General features: G+C 42.1%; 1 protein-coding gene across 10 annotated transcripts in view; it reads right to left on the reverse strand.

Moving 5' to 3' along the window:
- LOC137290929 (uncharacterized) overlaps nucleotides 1-9,475 on the reverse strand; it is a 33,012-nt gene extending 23,537 nt beyond the window's left edge. Inside the window, exons 1-2 of one of the 10 annotated variants that reach the window (XM_067822186.1) lie at nucleotides 9,149-9,404; nucleotides 5,801-5,872 (exon numbers count right to left, since the gene is read on the reverse strand). Coding sequence is in view for 1 of the 10 variants with exons in the window: in XM_067822217.1 (XP_067678318.1) it covers nucleotides 9,149-9,155 (7 nt within the window). In the remaining 9 variants the exon portion in view is untranslated. Of the gene's footprint in view, nucleotides 1-5,800; nucleotides 6,044-9,148 lie in introns of all 10 variants that reach the window. The other 9 variants (XM_067822194.1, XM_067822169.1, XM_067822160.1 and 6 more) reach the window with 9 other exon arrangements.
- Nucleotides 9,476-18,864: the final 9,389 nt, after the last annotated feature.

Here is an 18,864-nt window from a genome sequence, read left to right on the forward strand (position 1 = left end):
CTAAAACACCTATATAAGTAAACATGAGACCCGCTCCATACCGATGCGAATACATACTTATGGGGAAGACCGAGGCCTGTGGTAGGAAATGCAGGAATCAGGGGTTCTGTTGTTTCCATATGGGAAGTCCTAACTACACGTGTTCTGTGTGTGGTATCGGGGTTAAAGGACACTACTGTCTATGTAAAGCTCACGGAGCGAACGTAGTCAGACATCAACTCATCTACGAGAATAAAAAAGGCTACATAAAAGAACGTAGGCGACTGCTCAAGATAGCCACTTAAGAGTTACCTCCCCTTACTGTGAACCAATTAGACATTAGTTCTCTTAGGTGTAAACACGATGTCTACTGTAAGCGAGCTCAAGAGGGTCGCAAAACAGAGAGGTGTTATCGGGTATTCTAGAATGCGGAAGTCAGCATTGTTGAGATTACTAGGTTTAGAAGCCCCTCCTACGGTAAAACAATTAAAAGCTCAAGCAAAACAGCTTGGACACACGGGTTATTCAAACCTGGGGAGAGCCGGGTTAACCGCATTGTTATCACATGCCCCCGTAGCACGCCCCACTGTAAAACAACTGAAAGCCGAGGCACACGATTTGGGTTTAGGCGGGTATTCCCGTATGAGAAAACCACAGCTTTTAGAATTATTACGGCAGAATAGAGCTATTGACCTACAGTTCGTGCGCACTGAGCGCGCTGTAGGCAACTATTTGAGAGGTTGGCGCATGCACGTTGATAGAAACATAGACATTACAGATATCAAGCCTCTGATAGCTGATAAGGTCAACCAGGAACTAAATAATCTAGGAAGTATCAAGTTTCAGATCACAGTGAAAATGTCGCTCGATAAGCAGGTTGGGAGTACCACTGAGTATGTTCAGCCTTACTTCCGAGGTCAACAAGAGGTCGTCACACATGCAGAGACCATTGACGCATCAATCGATACAAGTTTTCAGCAGATACGAGAATACCTAGAACGCTACACACACTTGGGGTCCGGGTGGGCTGTAGATAAAATCGATAACGTCTATCTAGACATAGCTAACTACGTGCCGTTCAGAGGCGGGTCATACCTAGCCTTACCCCCCTACTATAAGAACAAACAAGCCATAGTAAACGTTAAGAATAGAGGAAACGATTGCCTGAGGTTAGCTATCAGGTCAGCTTTATTTCCAGCTGACACTAATCCGAACAGGGCTTCTAATTATCCACAGGACGATGGGCTCAACTGGGATGGTATAGATGAACCCACCCCCATATCTCAGATCACTAAAGTAGAAAAACAGAATAATCTGGCTATAAATGTCTTTGGGCACGAAGGTAACACAACAATAGTACACAGGGTCAGCCCGGTGAAGGATCGCCAAGTTATCAATATATTCATGATCCAGAAAGGTGACAAGTATCACTACACATGGATAAAACACTTTAGCAGGCTGTTGTGTGACCAGTCGGCATACAGAGGGAAAAAACACTTCTGTGAGCGATGCCTACACGGCTTCACACGAGCTGATTTATTAGAATCCCACCGGGAGGATTGCCAAGGTGTGGGGCAGACGGCTATACGAGTCGACATGCCTAAGGAAGGTGACAATATCCTAAAATTCAATAACCACAAGAACCAAATGTCTGTGCCTTATATTATATACGCCGACTTCGAAGCCTTAGTGGTTGGGGAATCCCCCACACCCCCTAGTGGGGTAGCTTCACCCACAAAACCCAGGAACATAAGGCCTGCAGTTTTGGATACATTGTCGTCCGTTGTGACGGGGAAACTAAAGCTCCGGTAGTGTATAGAGGCCCTGACGCGGCTGAAAGGTTTCTAAAGTGTTTGCAGGAGGAAGAAAAAATTATTAGGAATGCATTGTATAGAATCGCTCCCATGCGTATGACCCGAGCCGACAGGCTAGCTCACGCTAGTAGCACTAACTGTCACGTGTGCGACTCACCACTTAACGGTGATTCGGTGAGAGATCACTGTCACATAACTGGTAAGTATAGAGGTGCCGCTCACAACGCGTGCAACCTCAAGCTTAAAATCAACCCTAAGACAATAAACATCCCCGTTGTCTTTCACAACTTGAGAGGGTACGACTCACACTTGATCATGCAGGCCATCGCGAAAATCGATGGTAATATAACGTGCATCCCCAACAACATGGAAAGATACATCTCCTTCAGCTTAAACGGACTTAGGTTCATTGACTCGTTTCAGTTCCTCCTGTCGTCACTCGACAGTCTGGTCAAGGCCAACAATATCTTCCCTATCACCGATCGATACACAGACGCCGAGACTAGACCCCTGCTTATGAGGAAGGGTGTGTACCCCTATGAGTACATGGATAGTTGGGCCAAGTTCACCGAGACCAGACTACCCCCTATTGACTGCTTTTATAGCAAGCTGAATGAGGCGTCCGTCTCACGAGATGATTACTCGCACGCGACTAACGTATGGAATAAACTGGGTTGTAAGAACCTGGGTGATTATCACGACCTGTACTTGAGGACAGATGTACTGCTGTTAGCCGACGTGTTTGAGAGGTTCAGGCGGACCTGTTTCAAGCAGTATAAACTCGACCCCGCATGGTATTACACCAGCCCAGGTCTGTCGTGGGACGCCTTGCTTAAAAAGACCGGAGTTAATTTGGAATTGCTCACAGATTACGACATGCACCTATTCATTGAGAAAGGCTTGCGAGGTGGGATTTCCATGGCATCCAAACGATACGCGAAAGCAAATAATCAATACGTGAAAGGTTACGATCCTAACAAACCAACCAATCACATTCTCTACCTCGACGCAAACAACCTGTACGGCTGGGCCATGAGTCAGTATCTACCTACAGGGGGATTCGAATGGGTACCCCACGTTGATGTTATGGGGGTTGCACCAGATTCGAACAAAGGTTATATCCTCGAGGTTGACCTAGAGTATCCCAAGGAATTACACACATCGCACAACAGCTACCCCCTGGCCCCCGAACGTATGAGGGTTAACCCAGACTGGATGTCTGAGTACCAACATAACTTGTCAGGTGGGCGTGTGACAGACGTTGAAAAACTCGTGCCTAACTTAATGAATAAGACCAAGTACATCGTTCACTATCGCAACCTACAGCTGTACCTGTCGTTGGGTATGAGGCTGACCAAAATACACAGGGTGCTCATGTTCGACCAGAGTCCATGGATGGAGCCCTACATCAGAATGAACACAGACCTACGAAAAAAAGCCACCAGTGATTTTGAGAAAAATCTCTACAAGCTCATGAACAACTCGGTGTTTGGTAAGACTATGGAGAACCTGAGGAAACGCGTGACCGTGAAGCTGGTTCGGTCGAGTGAGGAAGACAAGCTCAGGAGATTGATAGCCAGTCCGGCATTCAACCGTAGTAAGATATTCACAGACAACCTGGTTGCCCTACACATGAAGAAAAGTCACATAAAATTTAACCGGCCTGTTTACGTGGGGATGAGCATCCTCGATTTATCCAAACACCTGATGTACGACTTTTACTACAACGAGCTCAAGAAACAGTACGGCGACAGGTGTGAAGTGCTGTACACTGACACGGATTCCCTGCTGATGGAGATTCGAACCGAGGACGTGTACGAGGACATGAAAAAACACCTCGATTTATACGACACCAGCGACTACCCTAAGACCCATGCTATACACAGTACGGTAAATAAAAAGGTCCTAGGTAAGATGAAGGACGAGTGTGCTGGCACGCCCATAGCCGAGTACATAGGTTTGAGACCTAAGATGTACTCCATACTGAAAGCCGACAATAGTGAGATCCGGAAGGCGAAGGGGGTTAAGAAGTATGTGGTGAAACAACACATCAAACACGCCAGATTCAAGGAAGCCCTGTTCAAGACCCGTACCTTTAGACATAAAATGAACACACTTAGAAGTGATGGGCATAAGATATACGGACTGACTATAAACAAGACGTCCCTATCGCCTATGGACACGAAACGTTGGATAGCTATTGATGGAATAAACACATACGCGTATGGACATGAAAAAATTTGAGGCTATTTACTACAGCCCGCGTGGGTACTGGAAAGGAGCTAGCGCAGTAGATAAGCTAGCTAAACTAGCGCGAGTACCCCCGGAGGAAGCCAAAGCGTGGCTTGAAAAACAAGCCCTGTGGCAGATCTATTTGCCGGCACCACGCTACGTGCCTAGAAGGAGGTTCGGTATTAACATACCTAATAGCATTCACCAGGCAGACCTACTGTTCCTACCCCACGACAAGAGGTACAAGTATGCCTTAACCGTAGTGGATGTAGCCAGTCGTTACAAGGAAGCCGAACCCTTGACCACGAAAGATTCGGCCCAGGTAGCCAGAGGATTTGAACGCATATACAAACGCAGCCCACTGACGTGGCCAACAGAGCTGTTGACCCCGGACGGGAGTTCATGGGTGCCGTGTCACAACTGCTAGCCAAACACGATACAAAGGTCAGGCGTGGCACGGCCGGAGCCCATCGCAGCCAAGCCATAGTTGAGAGATTTAATAGGACTTTGGCTGAGCGCTTGTTCGGCCATCAGTATGCTAGGGAGATGGTCACCCCTGGAAAACGATCGACTGAATGGGTCACGAGGTTACCCAAGGTGGTGTCGGCAATCAACCATGAAGTCACCCGTCTCACCGGTAAGAAACCGGCAGACGCTATCAAATTAAAATCAATAGTTGCAGAGTCGGCCGCTCCATTGCGTGGGAAGGAGAAACAAATACCAGATAGGGCCTTAGTGAGGTATCTATACCAGCCGGGGGAACACGAGGGCGATAGCCGTAAGCGAGCCACCGATCCTATATGGTCAGTCAAAACTTACAACATAGATAAAGTGGATATGAAAGCCGACGAACCTAACTTATACTACTTGAGGGATGGGCCGGGTAGGGGATTTGTAAGAGAAGAATTATTGATCGTACCGTACGGCACATTATTACCTCCTACCAAGGCACAGTAATTTTGTAGTAGGGGTAATAGTAGCAAGAGCTAATGGCCCAACCAAAGCCTTATTTACTAAATAAGGCTTTGTAGAGGCATTTCTTGAAAGTGTTTTAGAATCACTATTCCCTATACTACTCAATTTTGTTTTCTTAGGATTCTACCAGTCCATCCAGTTAATATACACGCAGTCCTTAGCCTCCATGATGTTGGTGTACACACTGTATTCAATACACACGGTAGTCATAAACAGTTTGTAAGCAAATAAATTATTTGCTTTAATTATTTCTGTGCTGGTTTCTTCATTTCATCGCTGGTCAATCTGTCTTTGGGAATGGTTATATCTTACACCTTACTACTAGAATACGATGAAGAATTTTCTTCTTCACCAGCTGACTGCTGAAGATAACGATACAGTATTTATTACATCTATATTTGTGTTATATCAGTTATCAGCTGTTCAGGAAGTTACAGGTCTTTATCACTTTGCATTTTATGTATTTATTTGCAGATTTATATGACTAAGTAACACGACATATAACCAATGCTTTACACCTGCATGGAAATTAGTAATGTAATAAAACTGATGGTTGATGCACCGATATAGAGTCTCTACCGACTTACTCCGAAAACACACACCAGAGTACTTCTTCTCTGTGGTACAGCACTGTCGACTTATCGACTTCCGTAACGGCACGTATTTCATAGTCAAGAAAAGATTATCACCATTCTAAAACCTTAACGGATAGATTTAATCAGAAGACGCAATAAAGCTGAAAGTTACTCAAGAGCCTTAATAAAATCATGAACCTTGAACGTAACTATTTCAGTGTTTACCTTATTTCAGTATACTTTAGTACCGGAAGACAGCCCCATCACATTCGTCCAACATGGTCGTTATCATAACTGCTGAAATATTAATTCTGTATATGATCCGGTTTCAATGATCACGTGATAGGCAAATGGCTTAAAAACCAGTCTGCAGTAGTCTATTCAAAACGTAGTCAGGACCGGGATTGTTCCACTGCTGAATATTGTCAACTGGTGGAATCGTCGTCGATGGTCTTGCCCCTAGAAACACTTGCAAACAGAAACGGTTGTATGTATCTGATATTATCTGTTACTTGTATACGAGCAAAATCCAGGCTGGATTTCCTGGACTTATTTATTTCCTAAACTAAAAGCAAACCTCAGTGTGCGCACAGGCTCTGCACAACTGTATTTTCCGTGTGATGTAGCGACTCTCGGGTATGACGTTACGCGCCCACGTGCCCGCCTACCTCATTATCTTGCGAAATGGCTATGCGTTTTCGAGGGACGTGCGTGTTTTCGTTTTAGATGCGTCACAATAGAAACATTACTATCTATAAATGTATTTTGAGTATATTATATACATCTAGGTGTTCACTGAGATCGAATATAACCAATGTGTAAAGACCTTTATAAAACCCCTTTCATACATGTGTTCCCATATACACAAAAAGCCAAAGAAACGTTACCCTACTTCCATATGAAGTGATCGTTGTGATGCATGGAAGTCTACTTCTTGGTCTACCTATGGTGATCCAAATTTCTCTTTAGCCCTGAATAAGTCTCAGAACGGTGATACGGTGGCATTCGGCGACGTTTGCAACAGCATTTTACTTTGCAAGCAAACATGTTTTAGGTACGATAATTTTAGATGTTCCTGAACACTTTTTCACAATTATAAAACCACGTTTTACATGTTTTGACGAATGCAAGTCAGAGAGTTATTTTACAATTTTACACACTTTACAGCAGTTTTTCTCTTGCTATATTAGTTAAACAATGGTGACTATAAAAGTTAACCTTTGTCACAAACAGCAATGTATTTCAACCTTTCTTTTGGACATATACATCACTGTTCCTGGTATATGTCGGCACAGTCGAATTGAATTGCACTGAAAGAGTTCGTTTTACATAAATGTTAATGTTTCTTTGTCATATGCATATAGCTGTGATGTTCAACCTTCTTGTATACTAACTGCTTAAAGTAAATACACAAAGGACGAATGTGGTAATAACGGGAAGCAGAATTTTGTTGTTACTGTATAGTCCTCTTGATGCTTTGCCAGTGTTGTTATAAGGGATTAAGTCACTGGGTTCTGTGAAATTCTGAACTTTGTTGTGGAATATGATTTGAATTTGAGTTTAGCTCATCGAACTTATAATGATACTGATTAATGTGTTCGCTCAATCACAGTTAAGAGAGTTCGATTACAAGTTCCGAAACCTAAACGCCCATATGTATCAGACATGTAATGGAAAGTCCATGTTGCCCTTGTAGATGTCAGAGTGAAAACGCCCTACACCTTTTTGTTTTCACTTGGGACAGCTATATTTAGATACATACTAATAGATATGTTTATACTTAAGGTTATCACATGGATATCATTATGACGGACACACAGAAAGTTTGCACTTTGAAAAACAGAAAATAGTGAATCTGTCCACGATTTTATCATCAAGTCACAACGCTTTTAATTTTCGCAGAAAATTAATTAACTCAATCTAAATTAACAATAACCTTCGAGAATGGAACTACATGACACTGGCGTCCCAAAACAAATAACAGCTTGGAGGGTTGTCATGGGAGTTTACAGGAGATATTCCACTTGGGAGGAAACGTAGGTGTGTCTCGACATTGTCGGGGTATTCCATCCCAATTGCGAACTGATAAACTAAATATTACCATCACTTATGACCAGATGTTATAGTCTCATACAATGTTGCACTGACTAGGCATACCTCCAAGCCGGAATGACAAGGTCACTTCACCGTGCTTCTTACTTCGATTAATTAACACATTTTCATAAACAAGTATATGACGAGAATGACACAGATTACTTCAAGCGGTGTTGGAGGACATCTCTCACTAAACAGCGGATAGAGAGTCAAGTTGTATCATATGTCAGGGGACAGCCTTACCAATAAGGTATTTAAGTGGTCCATGAGCCGACAAGGTTCCTTTGCTTTTAACCTTGTTAAATTGAATAGACAGTTGCTGTTGTATGATACTTTGTTGTAGCCGATCCCTGGTATCAGTTCCAAAATATCAGTCATTAAAAAACGTTTAGGTAGATTAGATGAGGAAAAGTGGTTACGCAATTAAGGTTGTTTAAAAAAGATTGTAGACCAGAACCGTATGTAACATATTATGTCTAGACATTGGCGAAGTAATGTAAGTAAATTTCGCTGTGGTATCTTAACTCTTAATATTGAAAGTGGACATGAGAGCAAACCTCCACACCAATAAATCAAAGATTATGCCCATTTTGCGATTCCGTAGAGTCTGAAGTTCATTCCTTTTAAATTGAGCCTTTTACCATGATTTTGGAGGTACGTTTATGAATGAATTTACTTTTAGCCCAGATGATAGTGATCATTTGAAATTAATTATGGTAATAAATATTGCTGAAATTAGGGTTCTTAAACATTTTCTGATACTATTAACGATATGTTCGGTAGGAGGCAGTTACATTCTTAATATATTTTACCTATGTACTTTGTATGTATGCTATGAAAACAATCCGTCCAGATTGTGCATTGTACACTCTTTTGAAGTCTGTTTAGTAATGTCTCCTGAGCCAATGTTATGGCTGGATGATATGTTTTACGTAAGCAACTAAAACCCTGTTTACCTGCGCCATATCATGTAGTACCAACTGCTTTCTTAAGTAAGGTCAGTGTGACATCACCTGTTTCAGATAATCGTCGACTAGACGTAACTGTGTAATTCTCAATTTATTTTGGGCTTTCCCTGTTTATGAACAGCTATACAGTAGTTCAAGTTTCGTTTCAGAAATGTCGTGAATATCAACAAGCGGCATTATCTCGACTCGAAGTTTATAAACAAAAGGTGTTCCAATTGGTTTATTGATTACAGCACTATGTTTAAAATTTACATACGGACGTAACACTATCTGTTGTCATCACTTTGTGTGACACATACATCCACGGTCACTGACCACAGAAAGATGTTTCCCTCCAGGTCTCCCTTGAGGGATCATTATATCAAGTGTACATTACGAAACCGCACACTGTGTCTGGCACACATGCGTATATAGCCACAACTACATTACTATAGCGTGAACATCTGTGTGGCTTCATGCTCACGAAGTCTTCAAGACTGAAACATGTAACTGGGCTACTCTGAAAACCTACCTTTCATACACAGAGGTATTCATTCGTACCCTTGCGATCCTGGGAACATATTCCTACGTCCGACAACTGCATCCATCCGGTGTTATTGATTATCATGACAACCAGAGTAATACACGGAGGTATGGGAACATTAAACCATCTGTAACCTATGGAGTACTGTAAGGGACATTCTCGTGATCTCGCATTCTCGCGATCTCGACCTTTGGAAGCAAGCCTAAAAAGCCAAAAGTGCGAGAATGCGAGATCGCGAGAACGCGAGATTTGGCCAAAATCTCGCGTTCTCGCGATCTCGCATTCTCGTGTTTTTGGTACAGAGCACGTTTCTGTCAAAAGTCGATAACACGAGAATGCGACATTTGTACATGCTGTCAAATCTCGCAATCTCGCAAACTCGACTTGTCAAACAAGGCCACAAAAACACGAAATCGCGAGAACACGAGAATGCGACATTTCCTTTTCTCGCGTTCTCGCGATCTCGCGATTTCGCGATCTCGCGTTTTAGACGCTTACGTTGCGCATGCGCATTATCCCGAGGTCAAGGCGCATGCGCATGTTAGTTGCGTTGTGGTCATGCTTCATTCACGCTTTTCACTGCCCTAGCAGCATTTAACAAATTTATTACAATGCTTGAGCATCCTTTGTAGTCTATGTAAGCCCGCTCCTGTTGTTATAATTTCTTATGTACTTCAAAATCCTGAACATGTTCGATATAATTTAATAAACGAAATGGTGAACATGGATGTCTAATATAAGCGGAAACAAAGTGTGCAGAAGCTGGAAAAAGGTTAACGTCAGTGAGTGATAACCTATTGGTTAAAGCCGCATCAATTCGCGACTATTCGCAGCTACACTGTCAGCTATAGAGATAATTACTGGCCTGGGAGTTTCTACGTGATGTAGTTTCATGTAAAGCTAGCATTAGTCTGTTTCACAGTCCCTAAACACAATATTGTCCCTACTGCCTAGCCCTCTGTGCAATGCTTAAGCCCTAAGTGAAGCAAGTATAAGTCCGGGAGCGGACTTATATACTCTACCCTACACTTCGTGAATGTAAATTACATGCTTAGTATTTTCAAGCTATGTCATAAATTTGTTAACTGCTACTTGGGCAATGAAAAACATGAAAGAAGCATGACCACAGCACTACTTGCATGCGCATGCGCCTTGACCTTGTGATAATAAGCATGCGCATCGTCAACGTCTAAAACGCGAGATCGCGAGAACGCGAGAAAAGGAAATGTCGCATTCTCGTGTTCTCGCGATTTCGTGTTTTTGTGGCCTTGTTTGACAAGTCGAGTTTGCGAGATTGCGAGATTTGACAGCATGTACAAATGTCGCATTCTCGTGTCGTCGACGTTTGACAAAAACTTGATCTGTACCAAAAACACGAGAATGCGAGATCGCGAGAACGCAAGATTTTGGCCAAATCTCGCGTTCTCGCGATCTCGCATTCTCGCACTTTTGACATTTTGAGCTTGTGTCCTAAGGTCGAGATCGTGAGAATGTCCCTTGCAGTATTCCATAGTAACCTCTTGTTTAGAGAAAATTGCGACATTGTTGACGATTTCTTGACACTGAAATATCAAACGGCGACCTTGCATTGACTGTTGGGACATGTTGACAATCTACTGACAAAGGTGCATCCTTCACAATTATAGACCCATCCAGTTGTCACGCAATGCAATAGTATTCACTTGATCAGGTCACACTGGACACACTGTACAGAGAAATGAGTATACATTGTGTATTTATAGACGAAGTATTTATTGACAGTGTTACTCTAAACAGGTCAAAAGAACACAGTCTAAGTTCAAGCTGTGACTTCAAATGCACACTCAGCGCTTTAAACCTGTGTGACCCATAACCAAAAGCTTACTAATGTGACACACTTGACCCAAACATATCCTCATAACAACAACATAACATGGCTGTATGGACTGCTAATTATTACTGTCCAAGTAGCTGATTAAAGAGTTTCTCTCTTCTAATTTTAGATTCCCTGACATCGAAACTGTTACACGTTATAATGACGATCGTGTAAACAGCACATTTTCGTGATTACACGATGCCGTTTGATGTGATGTGATTATTCATGTAAATGTCACCATTACCCCATGAACACAACAGGGTTATGCATATTGGACACAGTGTAAGCCAAGCGCAGTCACTATCAAGGTTACCATTTCTCTTCCACTCCTCTCCCTTGTTGGGTTACAACAATTAAGTAACTTCTTTCCAGCGTTAGTTCTCATTCAATTATTGTTTTGTTTAAAGAAATTGATTTTTTGGTTGAATTTTGAGTAATATGTTCTATAAATTGATGTATTTTAATGATTGGTAGTATGGATTAGTAACTTGAATTGTTGGTTCCTGTACCCTCAAAGGGGGCTGAAGTACATGTTGTAAAATTATTGTCCTCCTGAGAGGGTACGTAAGTCCAAAAACTTTCAGGTCTATGTGAACTTACCAGGCTTTTTAAAAGTAGAATTCTTGTTGTTTTAATTTTGGCTAACGTTTTGTACTATTGCCAGCAGCTGAAGGGATGGTGTAAACTAGAGTCCACGTATGTAGCAAAGGTACTGTAAGTCCATAATATGGTGATCTACCCTCTGTTGTTGGCGATCTATAGCCTGTTTTTATATTGTTATGTCTAAATAATGATATTAGTTTTAACTTTCTATGTTAGTTTTAAGTCAAATTGTGATATTTCTAGTTGTATAGCTGTCCTTCGTTGACAGATTGTTTCCACATGCATATATTTCATTTAAATGTGAAATGTTCTTGTCACGATATGGCTGGGATATTGCCAATGTGACGTTAAATATTAACTCACTCACTCACTCTTCCTTGTTGGGTGATCAGGACCACTGTCGCAGCAGACGGATGTCGTCGCTACCCCAATGCGTAGATTGATGCTCATGTTGCTGATCACTGAATTGTCCGGTTCGAAATCGATTAAATACAGACTAACCTCACGTAGCTGGTGTGAGTCGTTAACGAACAAGCAAACAGCAAACTTAACTTGACGCGATGTCGTACAAAGATGACTCTTCATGGAAACGTTCGTATTTTGCGTTCAAGATGTTGTCATAGCAAGCAGATGGCTTGTATGTAGTACATGTCAGCAATTTGATAAAATTTCACTTTGTGGAGATGTAGAAATTAACCAAGGGCCGAATCTGATTTTGATGTGTTCAAGAATGGAATTTTACAGGAGCTTCGTAAAATAAACAATGATCTGTCAAATGATATGAAGGACATCATATGTGGCACACGTACGTTGTATTCATGTGTAAAGGGAATTCAACAGGATATTGGCGTCATCGAAAACGAGCAACACATCTTGAAATTAGATGCTGAGGCACCAGATTGACGCCAAGACGCCTTGGAATCCAGTCTTTCATCCCAGAAAACAGAGGACTCCTCCAAGCTGGAAAACCTCACACAAAAGGTAAATGATCTGCAGGATTATGTAGGACGGCAAGAACAATACAGACGGAGAAATAACATCTTGCTGTATCCGGCCTCCGAGAAACCTGATGAAACTAACTCTGACCTTGAAGTGACTGTATGTGATATTTTGAACCATCACACTAAAGAGGATGTCCCATCCTTCAGACCTGGAGATATTGCGAGTGCCCATAGACTACGATGAGACTCTCTCAGACATCCAAGGCCAGTTATTGTCAAATTATATTCTCTTGACACAAAACTGAGAGCAAACGAAGCCTAAAAGATAGTGGGATAGGCATAGCAAGTGATCTTACCTTTTCACAGAGAAAGACTATTCGTGATCTTAGAAGCATTAATAAGCTCAATGACAGACCTGAGATCAATCTCTTAGACTATGTGTCTACATAGGGACAGACTATTAAAGACATGTGAGTTGGCTAGAAGAAACTTGAAAGTTCCACAAGACAAAATGAAGCTAAACTATCACAGAAAGTCAAAAGAGAAATTTCACTTGTGGGGAGAAAGTGTTAGTTTTGCTTCCCATTGCTGGTCAGCCATTGAGAGCAAGATATCAAGGTTCATATGTTGTTGACAAAAAGGTTAGCGACACAGACTATGTCGTCTTGACCCCCGGTCATTGTAAACAAAATAGATTGTGTCATGTCCACATGATAAAGAAATATCATGACAGGTTACAAACCAAACATGTCAATTGTATTGCCTCACTCTCCCCAGTTATTGATTGTACTAAAGACAATTGTGAAAATGTTGACAACGTTGATGATTGTGTTAGCAATGTGAAGTTTGATGATCTTAGTGACAATGTTTGAGAAATTCTGATGTGTTAGCTCGCCTTGATGGGAAATTATCACATTTATACCCAGAACAGAAAGTTCAGATGTCAGATTTGATTCATGAGTTCTCTCACTTATTTTCTGATGTGCCAGGTCGAACTGATGTTGTTAGCCATGATATAGATGTAGGTGATGCTGTGCCTGTAGAACTACACCCTTATCAGTTGAATCCAGTGAAGCGTGAAATTCTACGGAAGGAGGTGAAATACATGCTGGACAATGATATTATTAAAACCAAGTGACTCCGTGGAGTTCACCATGTGTTCTTGTGCCGAAGAGTGAAGGTGGTTGGCGCTGCTGTGCTGACATGAAAGCTGTCAATGTGCTCAGACTGACTCATGACCTGACTCATATCCTATTCCGAAAGTGGATGATTGCATTGATCGCATTGGTCAAGCCAAATATATAAATAAGTAAGTTTGACTTACTGAAGGGCTTCTGGCACACTCCACTTACAGACCGTGCAAAGAAAATATCGGCATTCGCTACACCAGATGGACTGTATCAATACAAGGTGATGCCGTTTGGTCTGAAGAACGCTCCAACGACGTTCCAGAGACTCATAAACAATGTTACATCAGGCCTTGATCATGTCGAGCCTTACATGGATGACGTCATAGATTAAGACATGGAGTGGGATGACCATCTGAAAAGGACTCCTTGCCCAATTTGGTCGCCTCTTACGACCAGCAATGGGGTGCTCTGGACAGGTCCCAGGTCCACACGGGAGAAGAGAACTTAGCGTTACCCAGCACCCACCACAGGGAGGGGGCTCTTCACGGGCACCAGTTCAAGCTGTGACTTCAAATCCACACACAGAGCTTTAAACCTGTGTGGCGTATAACAGCCAAAAGCTTACTTATGTGACACATATGACTAAAACACATTCTCATAACGACAAGAAAACACGGCTGTATGGATTGCTAATAATGACTGTCCAAGTAGCTGAATAATGATCCGATTAAAAGTTTCTCTCTTCTGATTTTAGATTCCCTGACATGGAAACTGTTACATACTGAATAATGATCTTGTAAGCAGCAACCTTTTGCATGTAATGATTGAATTCCATTACAACTTTTGGCATGATATTCACCTTTCATAATGAAGAAGTATGGTGTCCGTCCCCTCTTACACATACGAACGAGTACTCAGGATTTTTTATCACTATGAGCTGAACACATGTGTCGATACATGTGTTGATACTTGGACATTAGAGGCGGGAGTATAGGTACATATGTTACTTAGGGACATTAAGATATTTATTTACATTGACTGACATAATAAAGCAAAACGAAAGTCAAATTTGAAAATTTTCATATTTATTAGACAGTATGCATATGTACACATAAGGTGAAATGCTTGTAAATGTAAATGTCACCATTATCCCATGAACACTACATGGTTATGCATATTGAACACGCTTGTGACTACACAGTAAGCCAAGCAAAGTGACTATGCAGGTTACCATTCGTCTTCCACAACTCTTCCTTGTTGGAAGAGGCAGCTGAAAGGACGGGTGATCAGGCCCACTGTCATAGCAGTTGGATGTCAAGCACTACCCCAATGCGTAGATCGACGCTTATGCTGCTGAACACTCAACTGTATGGTTCAAAATCGATTAAACAGAGAGGAACCTCATTCAGTTGGTGTGTGTCGTTAACAAAGAAGCCAACAATAAACTTAACTTGACGCGATGTCATACACAGATGACTCATCAGGGAAACGTCCGTATCTAGCGTTCAAGATGTTGTCATAGCAAGCAGATGGCTTATTTACATCTCTAGCCGTATCGTTTGTTTGTCCTGCTACGTCATAAATGGATTCAGGAGCATAAGTAACAGTGTTTGCTTCTGGTCGTTCCACCCGCTTTGATTTCATCAGGAGGATTAACAATGTGATGATAATTGTCACAATCACGATTCCGCCAACCACAGAGCTAATGATGACCACTATGCCAGTTCTGTTGCTTGGAGCTGTTTCCTTCATCACTACAAAACATAAAATAGCCGGTAATAACAACATATTCAAATGAATATGAAAAGAAAATCCACTCAGAAACACCAACTGAGACTCCACTTTACACCATGTCAGGGCAGGTAGATTGTCTCTGTGTGCGTCTCTCTGGGTTTGCATGTCTATGTATACTAATGAGACAAGTGTATTTCCAGTACTATGGAGTCTCAGTTACACTCACAGCAAGGAATTATCCTGCATGCATAATTGATTATTTACAAAACATCGCCACGTAGCTGGAATGTTGCTGGGTGCGGCGTAAAACTAACGTCATTTACTCAACTCTAAAGAAAGTGACGTACCTCTACAAGCAGTTTCCAAAGTTGTATTGCCACAGACATAGATCAACATCTTCTCTTCGAACGATGTTGGTACACTGACAGTGGTTTCCCAAATGTCAACAGTAGTGTTTGTACGAGTAGTATTTAACAACAACCTTGTCAAGTTTCCAAACTTCAAATGAAACTCAATGGATTCAGAGCAGTAGTAGTATTGTACACGTACTGTTGTTTCTGGCGTAGACCGGTAGTTCAGTAAAGTACATGACGGAAGTTCTGAAATGAAACAGACAACAGCACTAATGCATTCTTTTTGAGGACAATAAAGCTCTATGCCAACGATGGTTGTTTTTGCTTTTTGTTGTTGTTGTTTTATGCAGTATTCCAGCCACATGAGGGCGGTCTGTAAATAAATGAGCCTCTATCAGAAATTCATTGCTTTATGTCATAGTGGCATACATACTTGCAACTGTCAAGACACAATATGAAACACTATCCCCAACAGAGCATCCCCAGCGTCCTGCTTGTGACAGGTTCACCATCGGTACTGTGAAAACGCTGTAGGAAGAGTTACGTATGGTCACCATGACGGCAGGCAAACATTCGGATGAGCTCATGTTACATGTTGTCACTACTGCCTTTTTTGGCCGGATGTAAGAATGTGTCCTTCCTGTCCCAATGCAGGTCAGGTTGGCTGTCGAGTCTAAGTAGGCTGCGTTGGGACACACAATTTCTACAGCACCTAGAATATTGAACAGAAAAGCAGAATCGTAACATTAGCACCAACGGCTCTTGGCAGTCTCTAATACTAATAATGTACTATTTGGAAGGAAACCACTCTTACTGCATGTAAACTTAGAAACAGAACACAATCACTCTTATTTAGCTTATATACTGCAACCCATCACATATTTTATTTCTCTACTTACCTTGAAAGAACGGAGTTAAATTCAAAAGCAGGAGACCGCACAACCACAGATCGTGCCTTCTACCACTAAAGGCCATCTGCAGAAAGAACGTGTTCGAATGAAACAAAATCAGGCAAGGGAAGTTCCTGAAAATAATTAATGAAGCGTGAAGGTTTGCTGAACACAACATTCAGCTTTTCCTCTTTCAGATTGCCTGCTAGATGGAGCAGACCACTATATTCAGTGATTGGTATGGGTGTTATCGTTGAATGAAAACGCAACCTATACCTGTTTACTTTGGGCGGGACTTTTCAGTAAATATGTCTGTTTATTAAGAATACATTCTCGCAGTTTGACCTTACTTCGCTATTATAAATAAACCGTAACCCTAATAATCGAAAAAGGTTCCATACTCTATCTCTAATCCCGACCCCTAAGAATAAGAAAGGGTAATAGACCCTATCCCTTAACTGAATCAGTAAGGATCGAATGGAGTACTAGATCCTAACCCTAACCCCAACTGCTGAGAATCGAACAGGGTAATAGACCCTTACCCCCATTAAACCAGATCTCTTATGATGGGAAAAAGTCTCGACTCCTAAGTCGTAACCCTAAGGATCGAAATGGGCACCACACCCTAATCCTAAGCAACGGAAAGGGTAGCAGTCCCTAATCCTACAACCAGACTGGACCCATAAGTATCCGAAAGGGTACTAGACCCAATCCCTACAATTTAACTCTAACCATTAAGATCAGAAGGAACAAAACGGCCTAACCCAAAGTGCCGTGAAGTCTTTTTTTTGTTGTTTTGTTTCTTTTTCTTTTCACCTTTAAAGAAATTCTCGTAGTTTCTATGCATATCACTAAATTCATATCTTCACGGTTTCCAGGTTGCCATTGCTTTCAGACTAGCCAAGCAAGTCAAGAACCACAGCAGCATATACTCAAGCTAATGACATCGTCCCTCCACAGCTAAGAAGCCACAGAACAGGCAGAAAACTCACTATGATCAGAGAGGCAGGTCAGTTGTGCTGGAGGAAGGATGGTGAAGATCGTTGCATTGAACGGACAGCACAAGCTTGCAGAGAGGTGGGAGGAAGATGTGTACGTGAATCTGAAACAGCTTAGTCCACTCATACCAGTGTACACCGTTGGCAAGGAGAATAGTGACGGCAGGAAGAAGACACTGCGCAGGGAACTTTTGCTTCCAATAGGTTCTCTGCCCCATCAGCACGGCGCACCAGAACCAAAGCAATGAAAGCAGAAGTCATTGCCATCATCTCAGTGAAACAGGATATCCAGGATGTACAAGACAACATCACACCCAGCATCTTCGAGGACGGATTGTCAGAGGAAGGAGAAGAGGAAGTAGTTAGTGTCGCCATCCAAGCATAGGACTGTTCAGGGTCACCTACTGCACCAGCTGAAGAGTCACCTAAAGAAAAACCACCTGAGGATGTTCAGGACGTGTTTCACGTCGATAGAGAGAAAAGGGGACACTACTCAGGAGGTTGGGCTGAAGCAACTGACAGAAGACCCTCCAGCTGAGCCTGTGGATGTTCCTTCTGACAGTGAAGTTGCTGAGCCACAGGCAGCACCAACGCCACGACCATGAGATCTCTCGGGGAATGACGGCCACCGGAATGGTTGACAAGTGGATAGTTTGCCCTTTTTGCACAGGCAACAGCACAGACAACGACACCGTCGGATCAGAGCTAACTTCCTGTCTGACGGGATGCTCGAGAACCAGCCAGCCAACATTGGAAAAGACATGATTGCGCTCACCACTATCAAGAAATGAGGTGGACGTATGTGGCAGGTGTCAAGTGCATTTTAGTGTAGATATATCATTTTAATCTTTCCATTATTCTCTCCTTTTAGCCATGTTATTCAGTTTCAGGGTTAAGCTTTACAGCTTGGCCACATCAACTAATTGCCAAAGCATTAACGCGTCTCGGCTGATTGGGGTCAATAACTTCATGCACCAGTTCACCCATTCTGTACTGACCCATTGCCATGTAAAGACTGTTTAGACCGACGCATAGTGTAACATCAAGGTTATTATTTTTTTAATCCAAATTATATTGCATGTTATCCTTGCAGTATATTAATAATAACGGTATGTCTATGTACTATCATTTAAATAGGTATTGTATTGCATGGCATGAAAGTGTGCTATGTGTAGTTATGTTGTTATGTTAACTCTACAA

The sequence above is a fragment of the Haliotis asinina genome, chromosome 1, assembly GCF_037392515.1.
Source record: "Haliotis asinina isolate JCU_RB_2024 chromosome 1, JCU_Hal_asi_v2, whole genome shotgun sequence".
NCBI lineage: Eukaryota > Metazoa > Mollusca > Gastropoda > Lepetellida > Haliotidae > Haliotis > Haliotis asinina.